Source organism: Lutra lutra, chromosome 17, assembly GCF_902655055.1.
Source record: "Lutra lutra chromosome 17, mLutLut1.2, whole genome shotgun sequence".
NCBI lineage: Eukaryota > Metazoa > Chordata > Mammalia > Carnivora > Mustelidae > Lutra > Lutra lutra.
In genome coordinates, this window is record NC_062294.1 from 43,751,282 (window position 1) to 43,773,898 (window position 22,617).

At 48.8% G+C, this 22,617-nt stretch overlaps 1 protein-coding gene and 1 long non-coding RNA gene across 2 annotated transcripts; one reads left to right on the forward strand and one right to left on the reverse strand.

The window, feature by feature from the left end:
* Positions 1-9: 9 nt before the first annotated feature.
* LOC125088471 (uncharacterized) lies at positions 10-13,115 on the reverse strand. The gene is made up of 4 exons (XR_007123707.1): positions 13,009-13,115; positions 8,943-9,064; positions 8,415-8,481; positions 10-2,563 (listed from the first exon to the last, which is right to left on the reverse strand). It is a non-coding gene; the product is annotated as an uncharacterized LOC125088471 (long non-coding RNA).
* Positions 13,116-13,165: 50 nt separating this feature from the next.
* Positions 13,166-22,513, forward strand: CAPNS1 (calpain small subunit 1). The gene is made up of 11 exons (XM_047709629.1): positions 13,166-13,305; positions 14,177-14,397; positions 15,358-15,391; positions 15,654-15,743; positions 15,891-15,948; positions 16,046-16,110; positions 18,760-18,828; positions 18,922-19,000; positions 19,150-19,266; positions 21,729-21,787; positions 21,969-22,513. The coding sequence occupies exons 2-11, from the start codon at positions 14,195-14,197 to the stop codon at positions 21,993-21,995; spliced, it is 801 nt and encodes a 266-aa protein (XP_047565585.1). The 5' UTR covers positions 13,166-13,305; positions 14,177-14,194; the 3' UTR covers positions 21,996-22,513.
* Positions 22,514-22,617: the final 104 nt, after the last annotated feature.

Genomic DNA, 22,617 nt, shown 5'->3' on the forward strand with positions numbered 1-22,617 from the left:
ATTGCTTAGCCGATAGCTGGGGCCCATGAGACTGCTCTTTGTCTTTTGTTAGTTACTGTAATGTTTTGCTGCTATAACAAAAGGGACCAAAAAAATAGTGGCTTAAACAGGGTGGTTTATTTCTTATGTAAAGTCTCATGTAATCACCGAGAGCTGGTATGGTGATCCCTCTGTGTCAGAGGTCAGTCTCCATACATATATCTTGCTGCTCTCCCTTCGCCTTCTCATGATTTCCACATCATCAGCTCCAGGCACCAAGGAGAGGGGAAGGATACCTCTTGCCTTTAAGGAATATGTGCAACTCAAAACTTGTTTCTATTTCATTGGCCAGAATTTTGTCTCATGGCCACCTGTAGTTGCAAAGTAGACTGGGAAATATAGTTTTTATTCTGGGCAGCCATGTTCCTAGCCAAATATCAGGTCATGATCTCAGGGTCCTGGGATCGAGCCCCACATCGGGCTCTCTGCTCAGCAGTGAAGCCTGCTTCCTCCTCTCTCTGCCTGCCTCTCTGCCTACTTGTGATCTCTCCCTCTCTCTCTGTCAAATAAATAAATAAAATCTTAAAAAAAAAAAAAAAAGAAAGAAAGAAATCAAAAGACTAGAAGGAGCTTGAAGCCCCTCATACCATTGTTGAGCTGGGCAAAATACCTTGTGCCTTCCGGTATGTGACTTCTTCCCATGTGGTCCTTGCATTCTAGGGAACTTCGGTCACACTGTGCATGAGTCTGCATGTGCTGAATCCCCTCTTTAGCTCCTTGAAGTTTTTTCCTGGGGTGACACAGATTCTGTGTCACACATGGAACACTGAGATTCACATCAGACACCCACCAGGGATAGATACAAACCTGTACATACACACGCATTATTGAAATCATCGAGGTACAAAAACAAACAAAAACCCTGGTCCCTTTAGAAAAAGATCCCAAGGCTTAGGCTCTTTCCATGTCAGGGAGTTGTCAGAACAAGGAGCCTTAGAGGGGATGTCCCCCAACTTCTCAACCAGCATCTACCAATTTAAGTTCACCCAGCGTCCATGAACCCTGATTTCATAAGTCTTCATGTCCTTGCAGATGGAAGACAGTAAATATCCAACACTCCACAGTTTTTGAGCCTCTCAGTGTATGTCAGGCCTCGTACTGGGGATATGTTCATGAAATGGACACAGTCCTTGCTTGGGATATAAAGGCAGACAAACATTGTCTCTCTCTCTCTCCCTCTTTCTTTTTTTCTTTACTGTGATAATAATGAATAAGGTGGCCGGCAGTGGGGGAAGGAGAACAAATCACTAAATCTGCCAGTGCTGCTGGTATGAGAGAAGGAATGGGGATAGAGATGTGAATAGGAATCACCTGAACAAAAAGGGACAGGGCTTTGTAGGCCCAAAATAATCCCTTTGGTGCTTAATGCCCGTCAGAAACTCGATCTCTGTGCTAAACACAAACTTGGGCTGAAGGCGACCTTTGTCTTGCTGCTGAGCTAAATCAGTAACTGAACGTGCTTAATGGCTTGCTGGCGTTGATTCATGTACCAATTACAAACTTGAGACTATTCAGTAGGTTAAGAGAGGCGGTATAACCTTACTGAGGAAAAGCACAAACTCTGAAACCAGGCAGCCTGGGTTCAAATCCCAGCTCTGTCGTGCAGACCCTGGGGGACTGAACAAGTATTCCTTCTCTCTGGGTTTCAGCTTCATTCCTATAACCCGGGGGCGATGACAGCACTTCCCCCGAACGACTGTTGTGAGCATTAAATGAGTTAATCCATAGCGTTATATCAGCTCCACGCACATAGGTAAATGCCTTAGTGAAGACTAGCGATAGGTGTAAGAACAACTACATACGCCAACATTAGTGATGCTGGCTTTATTTAATTCTCACAGCGGGACCTGCCCCTAATTTTTTCACCTTAATTTCTTAACTCACCCCACCTTTGCACATCTGGGGTCAGCCCCCCACCCGGAGGAGACTCCCAGAGTTTTCCAGGTCGACGTTAGTTTCCCAAGCCTCAGCAACCTCAGGGGTCCCAGATGCGTGCAATAACCACCAGCTGCCACGTGGGGGCAATAGCGCACTGCTCCGCGAACCCCGCGCAGTGCGTCGTGAAGCGCGGAGTCTCGCCGGCGTTGGGCGGTGGCTCCAGCTCGGCACGCGAACTGCATTTCCCAGAAAACCATGAGACAACATCAGCCTCATTATCTTCAACGGAAGTTCGCGCGGAATTGTGGGATGAAGGGATTTGGGCTCCTCCCCGGAGGGCGGTGTTGCGCAAGCGTGGGCCGCTGCCAGGCCGTCAGAGTTTAATCAGAGGGTGGTAACCGACGTCCTGGCGGGGGTGGAGGGCCGAGCTGACCTTCTGGTCTCGAAGAACCCAGAGGAGGACACTCTGTGGCCTGGAGCTGGCTGGGCCGCCTTCCCTCCTTTGCGCTTTCCTGCATCTGACTGGTCATTGACGCTCTAGGCTTGTTGTCGGCAATCAAGCTGGGTGAAGGCGCTTACATCTTAAATGAAAAAAATCCCCTTTTTCCTCTCTTCTCTCTTCTAAACAATTAAATCTTTTTTTTTCCTAATATATTAAGAGAATTTTAAATTAGAATAGCTAAGGCTTTCCCAAGTACCCATCACCCAGCTTCTCTAGTTGTCTAACATATGACCAGTCGTGTTTTATTTATTTTGCTTCCTCTTCTCTTCTCCCATTATTTTAAAGCAAATCTCAGGCAATATATCATCTCATTTGGAAATGTTTCTGTCAACGTTTCCTATCTCTAAAGATAGGAATCTCAATCATATCTTTTAAAAATGCAACAATTCTTTTTTTAAATAATTATTTAATATCTAATATAGATCAGTATTCAGAAGTCCCCCGCTGTTAAGATTTTATTTATTTATTAAAGATTTTATTTTATTTATCTGACAGACAGCGAGAGAGGGAACACAAGCCGGGGGAGTGGGAGAGGGAGAAGCAGGCTTCCCTCCAACCAGGGAGCTGAATGTGGGGATCCCAAGCTGGGATCAGGGCCTGAGCAGAAGGCAGATGCTTACCCAACTGAGTGACCCAGGCACCCCTTTTTAAAAGATTTTCATTTATCTGTCAGAGAGTGAGAGAGAGCACAAGCAGGCAGAGTGGCAGGCAAGGGCAGGGAGAGAAGCAGGCTCCCCCCTGAGCAAGGAGCCCAATGTGGGACTGGATCCCAGGATCCTGGGATCACAACCTGAGCCGAAGGCAGCGGATTAACCGATTAACCAATTAACCAGCTGAGCCACCCAGGCATCCCTAAAGCGTGGTTTTTAGTGTAAGAACAATCTACTGGATAATGTAACAGAATGGTTGGCCAGACTAGAGAACATAAAAATTTATAAGATAGAAGCAATCCATCAGTTGGATTGATCTCTCATTTATTTGGAGAAAAGTATCAGTTTAGAATCCCATCTTACATGATATAACAAATTCCAGTTGGATTTGAATAATATGTGTGTGGGGGAATCGCACAGTGAAAATCTAATGGAGGTTTTTACCAACAAATATTGCATAACTTCTGTATGGGAAAAGACTTCAAGATAGTAGGGGGAACAAACCATCAAGGTAAAGACTGATGAATTAGGCTGTACAAAGAGCTGAATCTTCTCTTTTTTAAAGATTTTATTTATGAGAGCAAGCATGAGTGGGGGGAGGAGCAGAAGGAGAGGGAGAAGAGACTCCTTGCTGAGCAGGGAAGCCCAATGTGGGGCTCAATCCCAGGACCCTGGGATCATAAGCAGAGCCAAAGGCAAATGCTTAACCGACTGAGCCACCCAGGCACTTCGGAGCTGAATATTTTATATGTCCAAAAAGGGTGTAGGCAAAATTGAAGTAAATATGCATTAGAGAAGTATATTTGCAACAAAAATGATAGATGATTGGTTAACACCCTCAATGAATGAAGTTATTAACAACATAATGTGAAATTATCATGAAAAGCCAACAAATAAAAATGGGCATGGAATATTAAAAAAAATGTAGAAGAAATATCAAAGGCCAAAAAAATCCCACGAAAGCACATTCACCCAACAATGTTACTTAAAATACTGGGACACCTCCTTTTGTCTGTCAAGTCAGCAAAGATCTTAAACTATGGTTCCCTAAGTCTGAGGACAGTTCAGGGCAATGAGAGACTCCATCCACCACGGTTGGGATGTAAATAGCAATGACTTTCTGGAGAATGACTGTGTATCCTGAATCCAAAGCCTGAAAATATGCCCATCTATTGATCCATCACTGACATTTCTAGGAATTTAGCCCCTGGAAATAATCAGGGAATTAGGTAAATCTGAAAGGATTTTCATGGGACCATTTTTTAAGTTATAAAAAAAGGAAGGAAGGAAAGAAGGAAGGAAGGGACAAATGCAGAAATAACGTTTCAGGAAGTGTTAAGAATACTAAAGATTAAAGGGTTTCTTGATAAAAGAAATGTGGATTTTGCTGGCTTAAACAGAATCAGATGAGCTGCTTTATCATAGGAATTTTCATTAATATGCTAGATTCCATGATAACTATACGAGAAGGAATCTCCAATGCATTATTTTCTCTTTTTTTTTAAGATTTTATTTATTTATTTGACAGAGATCACAAGTAGGCAGAGAGGCAGGCAGAGAGGGAGGAAGGGAAGCAGGCTCCCCGCTGAGCAGAGAGCCCAATGCGGGGCTCGATCCCAAGACCCTGAGATCATGACTGAGCCGAAGGCAGAGGCTTTAACCCACTGAGCCACTCAGGTGCCCCTCCAATGCATTATTTTCTGAAGAAAGAGCTGATGTCTAATAGAGAAGTCAGGTCACAGGTGAGCAGTCGAAAGGAACAGAGCTGCTCGTTCCAGGTTAATACAAGTTGTTTACAAATTGATGGGCGGGATGCAAATTGCATATGCAAAATTTATATAATTAGAAATACATGAAATTATTCCCAGGAAACAAATCAAGCAGGTAATATAACTAAATAGAGGCTGTCTTTGAAAATTGGGTGAATTTTTCCTTTTAATTTCTCTCTTGCTATATTTTATACATTTTCTACAATGAGCCTGCAGGGTTTTTTTTAAAGATTTTATTTTATTTATTTATTTTATTTTTTTAAAGATTTTATTTATTTATTTGACAGAGAGAAATCACAAGTAGGCAGAGAGGCAGTCCGAGAGAGAGGAGGAAGCAGGCTCCCTGCTGAGCAGAAAGCCCGATGTGGGGCTCAAACCCAGGACCTGGGATCATGACCTGAGCTGAAGGCAGCGGCTTAACCACTGAGCCACCCAGGCGCCCCTAAAGATTTTATTTATTTATTTATTTATTTATTTATTTATTTATTTGACAGAGAGAGACACTGGGAGAGAGGAAACACAAGCAGGGGGAGTGGGAGAGGGCCAAGCAGGCTTCCTGCTGAGCAGGGAGCCCCATGAGGGCCTCAATCCTGGGACCCTGAGGTCATGACCTGAGTCAAAGAGCAGACACTCATGACTGAGTCACCCGGGCGCTCCACATTAGCAGGGATTTTAAACATTTTAAATTATGAAATATAGCGCACCTACAGGAAGACAAAATAAGGATCCTTATAAAGTGAACACCCAGGCATCAGAGTGATGAGGTTGGGATACGGGAGCCCAGAAGGCTGTGGGATGCCAGACAAGTTCCCTGATTAACCTGGAGCAGGAGGTAGGAGGGAATTACTTTATGGAGGGGAGCCATCTAAACCATGGTTTGGAAGGATGACGAAGGTCTATTGTGCAGTCATGAAAGCACATACTCTATTGACAGGTTTTCATTCTGATGAGGAAGTCTGAATTATATAAATAATCCCCCAAAGGATGATGATGATGAAGAAGATAATAGCCAACTAAGAATTACTGACCATGCATGTGTCCCATGTCTAGCCTTGGGCGGCATGATGCCGGGGACATAGTGGTTCCTGAGATAGCCCTGCCTACCAGCATAAGGCCCCCCATTCCAGTCCAGGAGACAGACAGACATTGATCATTACTGATTTTAATTTGTTATGATGTCTTGGGGAAGAAGTTTCCGGAATCCTAGGAGCCTATGACAGGGCAACCTGCTCTAGTCTGTGATGGGAGGTCAAGACAGACTTCCTGATGAGGAGCAATCATTAAATCACCTCCAAAGCAAAAAGGGTAGGAGAAATGTTCCTGCAGAGACACAGCCTATGCAAGAGCCTGGCAGCAAGGGAGCCTGGGAAAGAGGAGTGGGGAAAGGGTGATGGTTACTTTTTTGTCAAGCTGACTGGGATACATTGTTTCTGGGTATGTCTGTGAGGGTGTTTCCAAGTAAGATTATCATGTGAATCTGTAGACTGGTTAAAAAGTTGACTGTCCTTCCCAATGCAGAAGGTATCATGCAAATCTTTGAGGGTCTGAGAGGAGCCAAGTGGCCGAGGAAGGAATGATTTGAGTTCTGCCCGACTTGGTGCTGGAACATTGGTCTTCTGCACTCAGACTGGGACTTATACCATCAGTTGCCCTGGTTCTTGGACCTCCAGACTTGGACCAGGACTCAAACCACTGGCTTTCGTGGGCCTCCAGATTGCAGACAGCAGGATGTGGGACTTCTCAGCTTCTGTCATGTGTGCCCACTTCTTATAATAAATCTCTTTCTTTCCCTCACTCTATATATTCTATTGGTTCTGTTTCTCTGGAGAACCCTAATACACTGCTAAAGAAAGGGCAGTGAAGGGACACCTAGGTGGCTCAGTTGGTTGAGTGTCTGCCTTCAGCTCAGGTCACAATCCCAGGGTCCTGGGATGGAGCCCTGCATCTGGCTCCCTGCTCAGTGGGGAGCCTACTTTTCCCCCTGCCTGCTGCTCTCCCTGCTTGTGCTTTCTCTCCCTATCAAATACATATAAAATATTAAAAAAAAAAAAGAAAAGAAAAGAAAAGAAAGTGAAGTGGAGGGATATTCATCTGGATTAGTCATCACATAACTATTCGGCATCAACCACGCTTGAGTTTAGACCTGATTCTGCCGTCCCCTCAGGTAAGTGACACCCCCTCTCAGAACCTCCGCTCCCTCATGTTGGTTCCTTTAGCAAAGAGTTGTGAGTAGCTTTGCAATATGTCCCAGCTTGATCAGCAAGACCTCAGGAGGCATCGAGCTCGGTTAGTTATGACTATTAACAGTTTTCAGTTGGTGGCATCGTAACATGAACATCGTTAAGGCAGAAAATTGAGAGGATTGAAAGCATGAACTATAGAGCGAACATTTCTGAGTGCAAATCTTTTTTCTTTTCTTTTTTTTTTAAGATTTTATTTATTTATTTGACAGAGAGAGATCACAAGTAGGCAGAGAGGCAGGGAGAGAGAGAGAGGAGGAAGCAGCCTCCCTGCTGAGCAGAGAGCCCGATGTGGGACTCGATCCCAGGACTCTGAGATCATGACCTGAGCTGAAGGCAGAGGCTTAACCCACTGAGCCACCAGGTGCCCCTTTTTTTAATAAGCTTTATGGAGGTGCCTGGGTGGCTCAGTACGTTAAGTATCTGCCTTCAGATCAGGTCATGATTCCAGGGTCCTGGGATGGAGCCTGGTGTTGTCCGGGCTCCCTACTCAGCTGGGAATCTGCTTCTTCCACTCCCTCTGAACTTCCTCCTCCCCGCTCATGTGCTCATTCTCTCCTTTTCTCAAATAAGTAAATAAAATCTTTTTAAAAGTCCTTAAACAGGGGCACCTGGGTGGCTCAGTGGGTTAAGCCGCTGCCTTCGGCTCAGGTCATGATCCCAGGTCCTGGGTTCGAGCCCCGCATCGGGCTTTCTGCTCAGCAGGGAGCCTGCTTCCTCCCCTCTCTCTGCCTGCCTCTCTGCTTACTTGTGATTTCTCTCTGTCAAATAAATAAATAAAATCTTTAAAAAAAAAATAAATAGGGGCGCCTGGGTGGCTCAGTGGGTTAAAGCCTCTGCCTTCAGCTCAGGTCATGATCCCGGAGTCCTGGGATCGAGCCCCACATCAGGCTATCTGCTCAGCGGCGAGCCTGCTTCCCTTCCTCTCTCTCTGCCTGCCTCTCTGCCTACCTGTGATCTCTCTCTCTGTCAAATAAATAAAATAAATAAATAAATAAATAAATAAAAGTCCTTAAACAAAAAATTAGGGGTGCTTGGGTGGCTCAGTTGGTTAAGTGTCTGCATTCGACACAGGTCATGATCCCAGAGTCCTGAGACTGGGCCCTGCTTAGACCCCCTGCTTGGCGAGGAGCCTGCTTCTCCCTCTCCCCTCTGCTCCTACTCTGTCTCTCAAATAAATAAATAAAATCTTTTTTAAAAATTTAAACAGGCTTTATGCCCAACATGGGGCTCAAACTCACAACCCTGAAATCAAGAGTCAAATTCTGTACGAACTGAGCCAGACAGCTCCTCAGACAGCCCCTCACTGAGTTCAAATCTTGACTCAGGTACTTACCAGCTGCGTGAACTTGGACAAGTGATCCCATGTCTCTCCTCATTGGCATGATAGTAACAACTTCTACCTGCATCAGTCAGAATAGGCTAGGTTATGCTGCAGTAACAAATGAGGCCTAGACCTTAGTAGACTAACTCCTCAAATTTCATTTCTTGCTTATACTAACGCCAGATGTCCTCCATGCCACAGCTCAGCGATCCAGCTAGCTTCCAGCATGTGGCACCTTTGTGCTTACATGGCTCCCAGTGCTGCTTAGGTAGGGGATGAGAGCAGAGAACATCTTGTACTCACTTTTAAATGCTACATTTAGGGGCACCTGGGCAGCCCAGTTGGTTAAGCAACTGCCTTCAACTCAGATCATGACCCCAGAGTCCTGGGACTGAGTCCCACATCGGGCTCCCAGCCCCAAGGGGAGTCTGCTTCTCCATCTGAACTCCCTTCTCATGCTCTCTCGCACTCTCTAATATGAATAAAATCTTAAAAATAAATAAATAAATGCTACATTTAAAAGTGATGCTCTGAGAGTACCTGGTTGGCTCAGTCAGGTAAGCTTCTTCCTTGGGTTCAGGGCATGATCTCCAGGTCCTTCACAGTGGGGAGTCTGCTTCTCCCTCCACCCGCCAGCTTGTTCTCTCTTAAATAAATAAAATCTTAAAAAAAAAAAAAAAAAGTCACACTCTTACCAGCAACTGGCTGGCTTACTCTGTCAAGCATACAACGCTTGATCTCCAGTTCATGAGTACAAAGCTCCACATTGGGCATAAAGATTACTTTAAAAAAAAAAATAAAATAAGGGGCACCCAGCTGACTCAGTTGGTGTGGCATGCAACTCTTGATCTTGGGGTTGAAGTTCGAGCCCCACAATGGGTACTGAGATTACTTAAAAATAAAATCTTTTAAGGGCGCCTGGGTGGCTCAGTGGGTTAAAGCCTCTGCCTTCTGCTCAGGTCATGATCCCAGGGTCCTGGGATGGAGCCCCACATCCGCTCTCTGCTCAGCGGGGGGCCTGCTTCCTCCTCTCTCTCTGCCTGCCTCTCTGCCTACTTGTGATCTCTGTCAAATAAATGAATAAAATTTTTTTAAAAATAAATAAAATAAAATAAAATCTTTTAAAAAGTAAATAATAAGACAAAATAAAAAATAAATAAAAGGGACACTCCCTGGGCGCCTGGTTGGCTCAGTGGGTTGGGCCGCTGCCTTCGGCTCAGGTCATGATCTCAGGGTCCTGGGATCGAGTCCCGCATCGGGCTCTCTGCTCAGCAGGGAGCCTGCTTCCCTTCCCCTCTCTCTGCCTGTCTCTCTGTCTATTTGTGATCTCTCTCTCTGTCAAATAAATAAATAAAATCTTTTTTTAAAAAAATTAAAAAAAAAAAAAAAGGGACACTCCCAACATTTCTGTTCACATTTTATTGGCCCAAACAGTCACATAACCATGCCGGAGTTCAAAGGAATCCGGAAGATGGTGGGGGACTTCGGTAATGCTTGCTGTACCTTCTCATCAATGCTGCTGAAATTCAGTGAGAAAATTCACACAAAACCTTTCCTTCGTTCAACAAATATTCACAGACAGAGATCACAAGATATGCCAGGCACTGTTCTAGGAAGTAGGTACACAGCAGTGCACAAGACAGACAGCAATCCCTTGAGGAGCTCATATTCTAGTGGGGGAGGAAAACAAGGAACTGGATAAATAAGTAAACTACACGCTATGGTACAGGTGATAAATGCTAAAGGCAGTGTGGGGGTGGGGTGGGGAGTGTGGGGGTGAAATCAGAGATCTGAAAGGATCTTCCGGAGACCACTAGATGTGCAGACTTGAGGCACTAAGAGGTGAGGCACTAAGGCGTGGCTACGGAGGGCCTGGGTAGTGGGGCAGCAGCCCTCAGGGGCACTTGGAGATGGGCTGTTTGGCTATTGCTGCATTCCCAGAGCCTCCTTGTCTGGGTTCAGCTGGGAACATCCAGTAGGGTTTCTTCTCACTTTCTTAAGGGGGAGTGTCACCTGTCACTTTCAGACACGTGACCGGACAGATTATGAACTTGGCGACCATGGTAAGGACTTTTTTTTTTTTTTTTTAAGATCTTTTTAAATTTTTTTATTGGACAGACAGAGATCACAAGTAGGCAGAGAGACAGGCAGAGAGAGAGAGAGAGAGAGGAGGAAGCAGGCTTCCCGCCGAGGAGAGAGCCCGATTCGGGGCTCGATCCCAGGACATGGGAACATGACCTCAGCTGAAGGCAGAGGCTTTAACCCACTGAGCCACCCAGGCGCCCCATGGGGAGGACTTTTGACTCTTACAAGGACAGAGGTACAGCCAGGGAAGGGCCCTGACTTGACTGGGGGTATCGCAGGCTCCCTCTGGTTGCGGGTGGGGAGCAGACTATGAGGGCAGGCAGGGGAGCAGGAAGCCCAGGGAGGAGCTGCTGTGGTGTCCAGGACCAGGAGGACAGAGGCTGGGCCAGTGCTGGTGGAGTCAACAAGGTTTCCTGTCAGGTTGGAATAGGTGTGGAAGAGTGGTCAGGGATGATCCTGGGCTCTCTGGTCTCAGTCCCTGGAAGGACAGGGGTGCCATCAACCTAGATGGGGAATGGGGGGAGGGAGCAGGTTTGGAAAGAAATCAGAAGCTCAGTTTAGGATGTGTGAAGTTTGAGACACTTCTAAGACCCCCATGAAGAAGGTGAGTAGAATGCAGTTTGTAGAACTACCTGGAAATGTCTGGGTGGAAGACGGAAATCTGGATATTAACAGCATAGGAATGGAATTTAAACCACGTTATGTTGGGGAGATCTTCTATGGCATCGTCTATGGAAACCGTCAGGCCTGAGGCTTGATACTGGCCAGGGTTAGGAGGTCAGGGAGACTGATCTCAGTGACAGTGGACAGTGAATGGCACGAGATGGCAGTGTGTATTCTGAGAGAGTGTAAGCCTCACCCAGTCTCAGGCGGGGGTGGAGACAGAGTTTCCTAGAAGAGGTGACTCCTGAGCGGACACGAAAGCCTGAGTACCTACATCACCAGGTAAAAAAGTCAGGAGTGTTCCAAGTCGAGGGCACAGCCCGCACAAAGGCCTGGCAGCAAGTGAGCCCTAGAAAGGGCAGACAGCGGACGCTTCCAGTGTGGCAGGAAAGGGTGTGGTGAGAAGGGAATGTGGATTAGTCATCACCAAAAGTTTTGGCATCAGCCATGCCCAGGTTCACACCTGGTTCCGCCATCCTCTGTGACCTCAGGCAAGTGACCCGGCCTCCATTTTCTCTCCCGTAAGTTCCTGCCTCATAGCCAAGGTTTGTGTAGTGATTCTTGGCCTGGCTGCTACTGCAGTTTTGCCTCTTGTGATCTTGTTGTCTAAGCTATTATCGTATTAATTATAGTATTTTTTTAAGTTCATTGTTTTTAGTAACCTCTACACCTAATGTGGGGCTCGAACCCATGACCCCAAGATCAAGAGTCTCATATCTTCCAACTCAGCTAGCCAGGTGCCCCCAATATTAATTATATTATGAAGAGTCAATGCATTAGAGTAGTGATTAAGGTTACAGGCTAGGGAGTTCACCCTCAGAGTCAGTTTGTTTATTTCTAAAATGGAAGTACTGCATACATCCATTCCATAGGACTATTATAAGGGCGTATGAGGGTATATGTAAAGTGCTCAGGAGAGTGCTTGGCAGTTACTTTTATCAGTATTACCTAAGGGTGAGTCATTCAACCACCTGAGGAATCCAGGTGGGCTGCAGGAGGAGGAAACAGCATGGGTACAGGCACATGAAAATGATTCCTCTTTACTAAGCATTTACCACTTAATTCTGACGGGGAAGGGGAACCCTTGTTCTCATTTTACGGATTAATAAATCCTTGCTTAAACAAAAAACCAAACCAAAACAAAAAACAGCCTTCCTCAGCGCCCAAGGGATCCCAGTTATTAAAAGGCAGAGCCAAGATTCAGACTCAAGCTAAGCCAGCCTCCAGGGGAGATTCTATGGGCCAGACATCCAGAATGCCTGGGAACCAGATTTAACTCCCTCTGAGGAGCCCTGAAGTTGGAGGTTGGAGCCCGAGAGCAAAAGGTCTCCAAAGGAGGTTTCAGGCTCCATTTTTCCTGCCAGCTTCTGCATTCCCCCCGCCCCCACTCCTCCACCCACTCTCGGGAACATCTAGTCTCAGAAACCAGGCAGTGGCCAGAGGGACTCTTCCTGTGCCCAGGCCCCTCTTTAGAGATGGGAAGAAGGAGGCGACACTTGGCGACCCTGACGCGGGGTAAAAAGGTGAGGGTGGAGGAGGCACAGGCAACTTCTGCAAGCGGCAAAGTTCTTCCCGCCGTTTGGCCGCCATCCGGGCTACTGCAGGGTCCCGAGAAATCTAGTCTAGCTAGCCCCTGCCCCAAATGCGGGTGCGTGTCCTCGGGCTGTGGGCCAGACAAAATTCGGGGTCTCCAGATGCTTTGTCGCAACAAGAGTAGGATACGGGGCCGCGTGCCAGGAGTCCCTTTTCCAGAGGACAGAAAACCGCACCCGTGGCCGCATGGAGAAGAATCCACACTGCAACACTAGGGGGTGATCTCGGGCGCGGCGACTGAACCTCCCTCCCGGGATTCATTTACCTGAGCTGTAAAGAACCGGGGAAGACCTCAGGCCGCTGGAGGTTGGGCGGGGTCGAAACCCACAGTTCTGGAAATGAGCAGGGCGGAGCCGCGGCGGCCGCATCCCGTTACGAGAGGCGGGCCTGGCGCACGCAGGCGCAATTTCATGCCGGCTCTAGGACCCCGCGGACGCTTGGTGGGCCGCTCCGCAATGCCTAACTACTTCTAGGCCGCCTGAGTCACGGGCCCCGCCCTACCGAGCCGGACGCGGGCAGAGGCCGGGGAGCCGGAACGACAGACCCACCAACAGGAGGATCGGTGAGCGCCCGATTTGGATTACCCCTGTAGTCCGTAATCCCGGTCCTTGCGGCCCCCGTGTCCCACAAAACCCTCAAGTCCTGGTCTAGGGGTCCCCCAGACTCATGACCTCAGATTTGAAGCCCCAGTCTGTCTGGCACCCAGTTATCCCGCCCTGGGGACTCTTCCACCCTCTCTCTCGGGATCTAAAATTCGACCCCATTGATTTGAAAGGTACCCCATATATTTCTGCCAGGTTCGAGTCCCCAGAACCACGATCCTTAGATCCGTTCTCCCAATTATAATGGAAACCCCGTTATCCCGGGCCCTGGGATTGGCACCCACAATCTTAGATCCGAACCTATAGAATCATTGGTGACATTGTAATCCCGCTGCTGGAAGTAACGAAACCCTCAAACTGGGATTTCTTAAACCCTGCCCCAGAGGCCTCCAGGTGGAGAATCTCTGATCCTGACCCGCCCACGACCCCTAAATTCCGTTCTGGGGCTCGGTCTCAGATTCGAGTGCTCAGACGCGTCAAAGATGCCTTACACCAACTTGGGGCCCCCCATCTTGAGAACCCCACCAGACCGGGACCCTTACTCTTAATGATGCCTATGCATAGACTCAGTCCAGGGTCACTTAACCTAGACCATGAGATCCTTTGGACACCCGAGCCTCCGTCCCTTTCCCACCCATCCTAGAAGTATCCTCCTCCAGAAGCCCCGACCCCATTCCAAATGGACTCTCAAGCTCCAGCCGGAGAATAGGTCCCCGCCCGGAGGCCTCATATTACTCCCCCAAGTCCAGCTGCCAGAAATGCGTATTTTTGCGTGGAGGGAGCGGGTTCAATGGCGATGCGGACTTGTGACCCCTTTTTCCCCCCCATTAGGAATCTTAATTTGCAGCCATGTTCCTGGTTAACTCGTTCTTGAAGGGAGGCGGTGGCGGAGGAGGCGGGGGCCTGGGCGGGGGCCTGGGGAATGTGATCGGAGGCCTGATCAGCGGAGCCGGAGGTGGAGGAGGAGGAGGAGGCGGCGGCGGCGGCGGCGGAGGCGGTGGCGGTGGCGGAACTGCCATGCGCATTCTGGGCGGGGTCATTAGTGCCATCAGGTAAGGCGGGGCCCGAAGGGGGGAGGGGCCTGGCGGAGGAGCATGTCCCACCAATTTAGATTGAGGTAACCTGGCGACACCTGCAGTCTTAATTAGGCTGGGCTGGCCTGGGCTGTGAGATCCGCTTCGAGGGGGCGGACCGTAAGGAGGCTAATGGCCGCTCAGGAGGCGGGGCTTGACATGGGCGGAGTCTGGCTGTAGAGGGAGCGATTTGATGGGGCGCGGCTGGGAGAGGTGGAACTTAATGGGGCTGGGCGCGGCCTGCTTCCTGCTACCCCTGAGACGAACGTTAGGGGGCGGAGCCAATGAGGCTTGGGGTCTCTTCATGGGGGCAAGACTTGGCTTATGGGCACGGCCGCGTGGCGGTCGAAGTCGGTCAGTGAGGGGGTGGACCCAGAAGAGGCCGAAGCCTAATGGCATAGGGGAAATGATCTTGAAGGGGCTAGGTCTGGCTGGGAACTGTATGGGTTAAAATGGAAATAGGACCTGGTAATGTGGACCTGGTAGATGTCGTTAGGGGCCTAATTTACCATGGCCCCCCTTCAAAGGGGTGGGAACTCATGAAACTGGGGTGGGATGTTGGGAAGACACAGGCTTTTAGAAACCCATAGGATGGAGTACGTTCCTAGACAGAGGGAATCTGAGGAGAGTGGAGCCCCAGGAAGCTGGGTCAGAGCTTCTATGAAGCGAGCTGTCAAAGGGGCTGAATCTGTTGAGGAATCTGCCATTGGGCAAGTGTGCCCTGGCAGGAGTGGGGCCTACTGTGGGGGCAGGGCTCTGAGTTTCCTGCCAGGTGTAACCAGGGCAGCAAAGATAGGGACAGGTGAGGACAAGGACAGATAATTCAAGCAGAGGGAGAGGTAGGGAGGTGGGGTTTGCACGGTTGGGTTTCAGGGGCTGTTGCTGTCTTTGGAGGCCCACCCACTGGTGCTAACTACTCCCTTACTTGTCTCCCCTCAGTGAGGCAGCTGCACAGTACAACCCAGAGCCTCCGGTAAGCTACCCTCAATAATCAGAGACCCTGCTTCTCACTCCAAGGCCTTTCCCAGCACCCATCATTGTCCATTTTTCCCTCTTAGGAAATTCCTCTCATTAAGTTTCTCCCTTGCCATGTCCCCAAACTTAGTCATGTTCCCTGGACCATCTCTCATTCCTTTGATCACCCAGCCACCTAGCCCACTCTGACTTTCCCACCTAGTGCTGTCCTGGCCAGGGCACCCCTCCTCCACTTGCCCTGAGATCTTCTCGCTCTGCAGCCTCCACGCACCCATTACTCCAACATTGAGGCCAATGAGAGCGAGGAGGTCCGGCAGTTCCGGAGGCTCTTTGCCCAGCTTGCTGGAGATGTAAGTAACCCTGGGCCCCCATCCTTGTCCTGACTCTTCCTTGCCTTCCTGTGGGCTGCCCTTGCACATACACTCAGCAGTGGCAACCCCCAGAGAATCCCCACTCTCCCTCATGACACTCTTCCCATCCCTGACTTTTCTCCACAGGACATGGAAGTCAGCGCCACAGAACTCATGAACATTCTCAACAAGGTCGTAACCCGACGTGAGTCATTGGGCTCAACACATAGGGTGGGCTTAGAGTCATGGGCGCTGGGGTAGCTGTGACCTCTGACCTCTGACTTTCAACCTGTCTCCCACAGACCCTGATCTGAAAACTGATGGCTTTGGCATTGACACGTGTCGCAGCATGGTGGCCGTGATGGATGTATCCTTTGGGGCAGTCTGACTGGAGCCCTGGGTGAAGAAGTTTTGTGAGAGCACGCTTGGGACAGCCAGGATGTAGCTTGCGTACCCACAAAAGTGGACATGCATATATGAGAACACACACCCAGGCTTGTGGCAATAAATAGTAACATCAGCTGTCACAGCTGGCACTTCACAGACATCATGTTAAACAGGCAGATTTTTTTTTTTTTTTTTTTTTTGAAGATTTTATTTATTCGTCAGAGGGAGAGCACAAGTAGGGGTCAGGCAGAGGGAGAAGCAGGTTCCTCGGCAAGCAAGCAGCCCTATGTGGGACTCGATCCCAGGACCCTAGGATCATGACCTGCACCGAAGGCAGATGCTTAACCTTCTGAGCCACCCAGGCGTCCCAAACCAGCAGAATTGTTACAGTCCGTTTTGTAGGTGATGAAACTGAGACTCAGAGAGAGGCAATCATTTGTCTAAAGGTATACAAAAAGAGGAAGTGTCAGGATAAGAATTTGGACTCAGGTCTTTTAGGCTTGAGAGCCTAAGCTTATTTTCTTTCTTTTTTTTTTAAGTAAGTGCTACCCAACATGGGGCTTGAACTGACGACCCAGAGATCAAGAGTCGCATGTTCTACTGACTGAGCCAGCCAGGCGTCCCAAGAACCCAAGCTTATAACTGCTATAGGTGTGGCCATATACATGCACATATATACAAGGGCACACCATATAGGTGAAGATACGTGAAGGCATATTCACAGGAACACACATGCATATTTGCACATGGGCTAATCATCAGCTCATCTTGAATACATGCATGCTTCGCACATAGGGAAAATGTACACACACGTGTATTGTCATGTGATCACACATGTCACACTGAGTTCTACGAGCTTGGCTGTGCTGCTTAGCAAGGTCTTTGAGCTTCTCGCCTCAGTTTCCTGGTCTATAAAATGAAATGAGTGATAAGGGCGAAACTGAATTGGAGCCATATGCGAAGGGTTTAGCACAGTGCATAGCACAGTAAGTCGTCTGTATGCACTAGCTGCTACTAGGATCCTAGGTAGATTTTCATCTCTGAATCGGTTTCTTCTCTGTCACTGGGAAATAATACTGGTGAGGCTGGTGTTTTAAGGATTCAGTGAGAAAAGTGACGTTCCTAAGAAGCTTAGCACTACCTGACATGTACTAGGTAACTTGATAAGTCTTGGCCATTGTTCTTATTGAGAGTTTATGAAACATTAACCCCTGAGCTGAAGGCTTTGTCTCATTCTGCTTGTATCACAAACCCAGCAGGTGTGTACTGTCCTCACCTGATTTTCGAAGATATCCTTGTTTATCACATGTCCTGACATTCATGAAATTGAATTGCTGTTAAGAATTTTATAGGGGTGCCTAGGTGGCTCAGTTGGTGAATCGACTGCTTTTGGCCCGGGGCATGATCCTAGGGTCCTGGGATCAAGTCTCGCATCGGGCTCCCTGCTCAGTGGGAAGTCTGCTGCTCCCTCTCCCACTCGGCTCATGTATGTCTGTATGTCTGTCCTATTCTCTCCCTCTCAAGTAAGTAAAAATTTAAAAAAAAAAGAATTTTATAAATGATGGGGCACCTGGGTGGCTTAGTTAAAGCATCTGTCTTTAGCTCAGGTCATGATCCTGGAGTCCCAGGAGAGAGCCCCACAGTAGTGGCATTGGGCTCCCTGCTCAGCGGGGAGTCTGCTTCTCCCTCTTCCTCTGCCCCTCCCCCTGCTGCTCCTCTCTCTTTCTCTCCCTCTCTCACTCTCTCAAGTAAAAATTTTTTTTAAAGATTTGTTTATTTATTTATTTGACAGAGAGTTAGTTCACAAGTAGACAGCAGCAGGCAGAGAGAGAGGGAAGCAGGCTCCCCGCTGAGCCGAGAGCCTGATGCGGAGCTCGATCCCAGGACCCTAGATCATGACCTGAGCTGAAGGCAGAGTCTCTATCCACTGAGCCACCCAGGTGCCCCCTCAAATGAAATCTTTTAAAATAATGGATAGGGGCGCCTGGGTGGTTCAGTGGGTTAAAGCCTCTGCCTTCAGCTCAGGTCATGATCTCAGGGTCCTGGGATCGAGCCCTGCATCGGGCTCTCTGCTCAGCAGGGAGCCTGTTTCCCTTCCTCTTTCTCTGCCTGCCTCTCTGCCTACTTGTGATCTCTGTCTGTCAAAAAATAAAATCTTTTAAAAAAAATAAAATAAAAATAATGAATAAAAACAAAAATGCTGGAACTTTAAAAAGAATTTTGTAAATGAGGTAGTTACTATTCTCAGGTGAGGGATTTATAGAGAAGCTCAATAGACTTCCCCATGGTATGGTTATGCTTATTAACTTATTTTTAATTTTATTTTACTGAAAAATAAAACATTTATTTATATAGTAATCTCTGTGCCCAATGTGGGGCTCAAGCTCATGACCCTGAGATCAAGAGTCACATGCAATTCCAACTGGGCCAGCCAGGAGCCCCCAAAATGAAATAGGAACTAAACTCTCTATGGATAAAAAGAAAAGTCAAACCGTATCCAGGGTGACGTGACAGGTGGGATGGGAGCTGGGGTTTTAGCCCAGGTTCCCCTGCGCGGGTGTGATCACAGTGTGTAGAGTGTGTGCTCCTGGGTGCAGTCATCACGCTATTCTTAACACCCTTCCACCAGAGTGACACCACCGGCAAGTTGGGCTTCCAAGAATTCAAGTACTTATGGAACAACATTAAAAAGTGGCAGGTGCGTGGCAACCTCAAATTCAAAGCCCCTGAAGCCAGGAAGATGCCACGCCCCACGATATTCAGTTGAATCCTTCCCTCCCTGTCCCCACAGGCCATCTACAAACAGTTTGACGTTGATCGTTCAGGTACCATCTGCAGCAGTGAACTCCCAGGGGCCTTTGAGGCAGCAGGTATGGCTGGCAGCGAAACGGTCTGAAGGGGTGGGATTGGTAAGGCAGCCCCATCCCCCCACAGTGAGCTGGTCTGAGCCTGAATCCTAGGGATGGGAGTGGGTCTGGCCTTGTGGCCCCAACACCTGAGAAAAGGAAACCATTCCCAGGGTTCCACCTGAATGAACATCTCTACAACATGATCATCCGACGCTACTCGGATGAAGGAGGGAACATGGATTTTGACAACTTCATCAGCTGCCTGGTCAGGCTGGACGCCATGTTCCGTGAGTGACACCCCAGGTCTCTTCCTGGGTGGGGATTTGTTCCACCTCTGGCCAAGGTCTCCTCTGAGCCTCACCCTGAGGCAGGCAACTTCAGGGACATCAACAGCCCCGGTTCTTGGCCTGCCCTCACATCACTCACAGTCCATTGGAGGAGAAGCAAATCACCAGTGACCGCTCAGAATGGTTACAGTTGGGATACGGGAAGCTCAGGGCTGTGATCAGGCCTGGGAGGAGAAGCTCAGGTCTGAGTGGGTTTAGATTTATGAATGGGAAAGCCCAGTGAGCTGTCTGAACCTGGGAGGCACCCGATGCAGACTAAAGGGTCAAGAAGGGCTTCCGGGAGAAGGACAGGTGTGAATTGAGGGATGAGGAGGCGTGACCCAAGGAGAGAGCCAGGACAAGTGTTGATGTGGGAACAGCCTGAGTGAAGGAAAAGAGAAGGTGGTGCTTCTGGTGTTTTTTTTGTTGAACTCAATTCTGAATGCTGGAGAGGGGTGGGGGAAGCAGAGACATAAGGCTGGGAGGGGTTGGTAGGGGCTGGATTATGAGGGCTCTTATGAACATGAATGCATTGAATCCTTAAGACCACTGAGAAGTGGGAATTATTGTCCCCATTTTCTGGAGGAGGAACCTAGGTTTCAAGGAAGCAAAACTGCTTGCTCCCAGCCACTCAGCTAGGAAGTTGCAAAGTCAGAATTTGAACTTGGATCTGAGAGAACTGAGGAAAAGGAAGCAGGAGCAATGAGCACAGTCAGGCCATGAGAGGCTGTGAGTGTCATGTTCAGGGGTGATCAGCCCGTTACTGGGTGCATCGGAGAACCATAGCATGTTCTAGGCAGAGGAGGGACAGGGTCAGGTTTGGCTTTAGGAAGATGTCTCAGCCTCTGGAAGAGCCCACAGAGGACAAAGCATTTAAACCATGGGTAGAGAAAAAGGGGCAGGTATGTCAGGGACATGAGAGGAAGGGGGAATGGACAATAAGGGCAGATGATTCCCAAAGTCACTGTGAGAAGGCCCAAGAAATGGCCACTGGATTCACCAGCAAGAGGGCCAACAGGAACTGCACTGAGTGCAGTGTCCAGGACACCATGTGCATAGACACCTGAGGGTGGTAACCGAGTTGTTAGTGAGAGAGCAAAGACAGTGTAGACCTTGGTTTGCTAGGTTTGGCTTTGGGTGGGGAACACAGGGGCAGGGTTCGGGACAGGAGTGAGGACTACACCAGATTGGGAGCAGGAAGTGCAGCCTGCAGAGCTTCCTTCCAGTAGTCTGTTTGGGCAGGAACTGGAGGGCTTGGCCTTGAGAGGTCTGTGGGAGGCTGGGGCTTGGGCACAGGTGCGGCACAGGGGAGTATAAGGAGGCCGTTACTGGGGGCGGGGGCTCAATCCTGATGTTCCTGGGGCATATCACTTCACTTCTCTGTGCCTTGTTTTATTTTATTTTTTATTTATTTATTTTTTTAAGATTTTATTTATTTATTTGACAGACAGAAATCACAAGTAGGCAGAGAGGCAGGCAGAGAGAGAGAGGGAGAAGCAGGCTTCCCGCTGAGCAGAGAGCCCGATGTGGGGCTCGATCCCAGGACTCTGGGATCATGACCTGAGCCGAAGGCAGAGGCTTTAACCCACTGAGCCACCCAGGCGCCCCTCTGTGCCTTGTTTTAAAATGACACCTCACTGGGGCGCCTGGGTGGCTCAGTGGGTTAAGCCGCTGCCTTCGGCTCAGGTCATGATCTCAGGGTCCTGGGATCGAGCCCCACATCGGGCTCTCTGCTCAGCAGGGAGCCTAAAAAAAAAAAAATAAATAAAAATAAAATAAAATAAAATGACACCTCACAGAATTCAATTACACGGGTTAATAATACCTGGAAAAGCACTTTATACAGTGCTTGGCACAGAGTAAGAACTCAATAAAGTGCTAGCCATTATTTTATTATTTTTTAAAAGATTTTACTTACTCAAGAGAGAGAGGGAGAGAGAGAGAAAGAGAGCGAGTGACAGCGGGAGCGGGCGGGGAGAGGGAGAAGCAGGCTCCCTGCTGAGCATCCTGGGATCACAACCTGAGCCAAAGGTAGATGCTTAACCTATTGAGCCTCCCAGGTGCCCCTATTTTACCATATACATATACATATTTTTTTTTAATTAAATTAAGTAAACTTTATATGCAGTGTGAGGCTTGAACTCATGCATGACCTGGAGATCAAGAGTCGCATGCTATACCAGCTGAACATGACAGGTGGCCTAAGTGCTAGCCATTACTATCATCATACCGTATGTTAGTATATTTTTATCTTTTTTTTTTTTTTTTTTAGATTTTATTTTTAAGTAATTTCCACACCCAACATGGGGCTCAAACTTACAACACTGAGATCAAGAGTCACATGCCCTACAGACCAAGCCAGCCAGGTGCCCCTGTCTATTTTTATCCTAAAAGCCAAATCCCCCAACCCTTTACTTCTCTAGGGGCCTTCAAATCTCTTGACAAGGATGGCACTGGACAAATTCAGGTGAACATCCAGGAGGTACGAACTCCCGTTCTGGGATGTGGGTGCCCAGCAGGGGACTCTCCCCTTAGCTCCTTGTACCAGCTTGGAGCCTGGGCTCCCTCCCTCCCATTTTGCCAACAACCTTTGGGGGAGAGCAGAGAAACGTGTCTGCTGTTCTTTGGTTCCCTATTCTCACCCTGTGCCTTCCTCTCCCCAGTGGCTGCAGCTGACGATGTATTCCTGAACGGGAACCCCAGATTTGCCCCCTCATCGCCTCGCTATGGGAGTCACCTCAGATTCCCCCGTCTCTCCCAGGGCTGAGCCAGGCTGCAGTCTCGTCTTCATGGATCCTGCTGACCCGCAGGTCTTTTGGTTCCCCCAGCCCTTGGCACTTGGCTTCTCAGTCAACGGCCAGGGCCCAACATGCCCCAACGTGCCATGCCCCGAGTTACCCATGGCTCTGAGACTATCACACCCTGTCCAGAGGGTCACCCCATCCCTGACACACCCATCCCACACCCACTCCATAACCCCTCTCATGCACCTGTGCCAAACCCAACCCTTACGTTGCTTCCACACCCTAGGGGCCATTCTCTTGGTTCCGGGAGGGTCACTCTGGCACACCTGCTCAGAGTCACCACCCTGGCAGCCAAACACTAGGCCGGAACAGGCCCGGGCGCCCCCGTGCCTTTATCTGTACTCTGCTCTCAGCCTTCCAGGCCCAGGAGGAAATAAAAGCATCCCGATTGCTGCTCTCTCTGAGATCTGCCTCCTGTTCTGAGCATTGAGGGCTGGTTCTGTCTCTTTCAGGGGCAGAGGGAATCTAGGTCCTAGAGGGTGGGGGTGGCTCGGTCTGTCTCCATGTC

Excerpts from the sequence above, each read along its gene's own strand:
- CAPNS1 (XM_047709629.1), top strand. The coding sequence starts at position 14,195 with ATGTTCCTGGTTAACTCGTTCTTGAAGGGAGGCGGTGGCGGAGGAGGC. Across the intron at positions 14,398-15,357 it reads GGGGTCATTAGTGCCATCAG|TGAGGCAGCTGCACAGTACA; the intron begins GTAAGGCGGGGC and ends GTCTCCCCTCAG. Across the intron at positions 16,111-18,759 it reads GCATGGTGGCCGTGATGGAT|AGTGACACCACCGGCAAGTT; the intron begins GTATCCTTTGGG and ends CCCTTCCACCAG.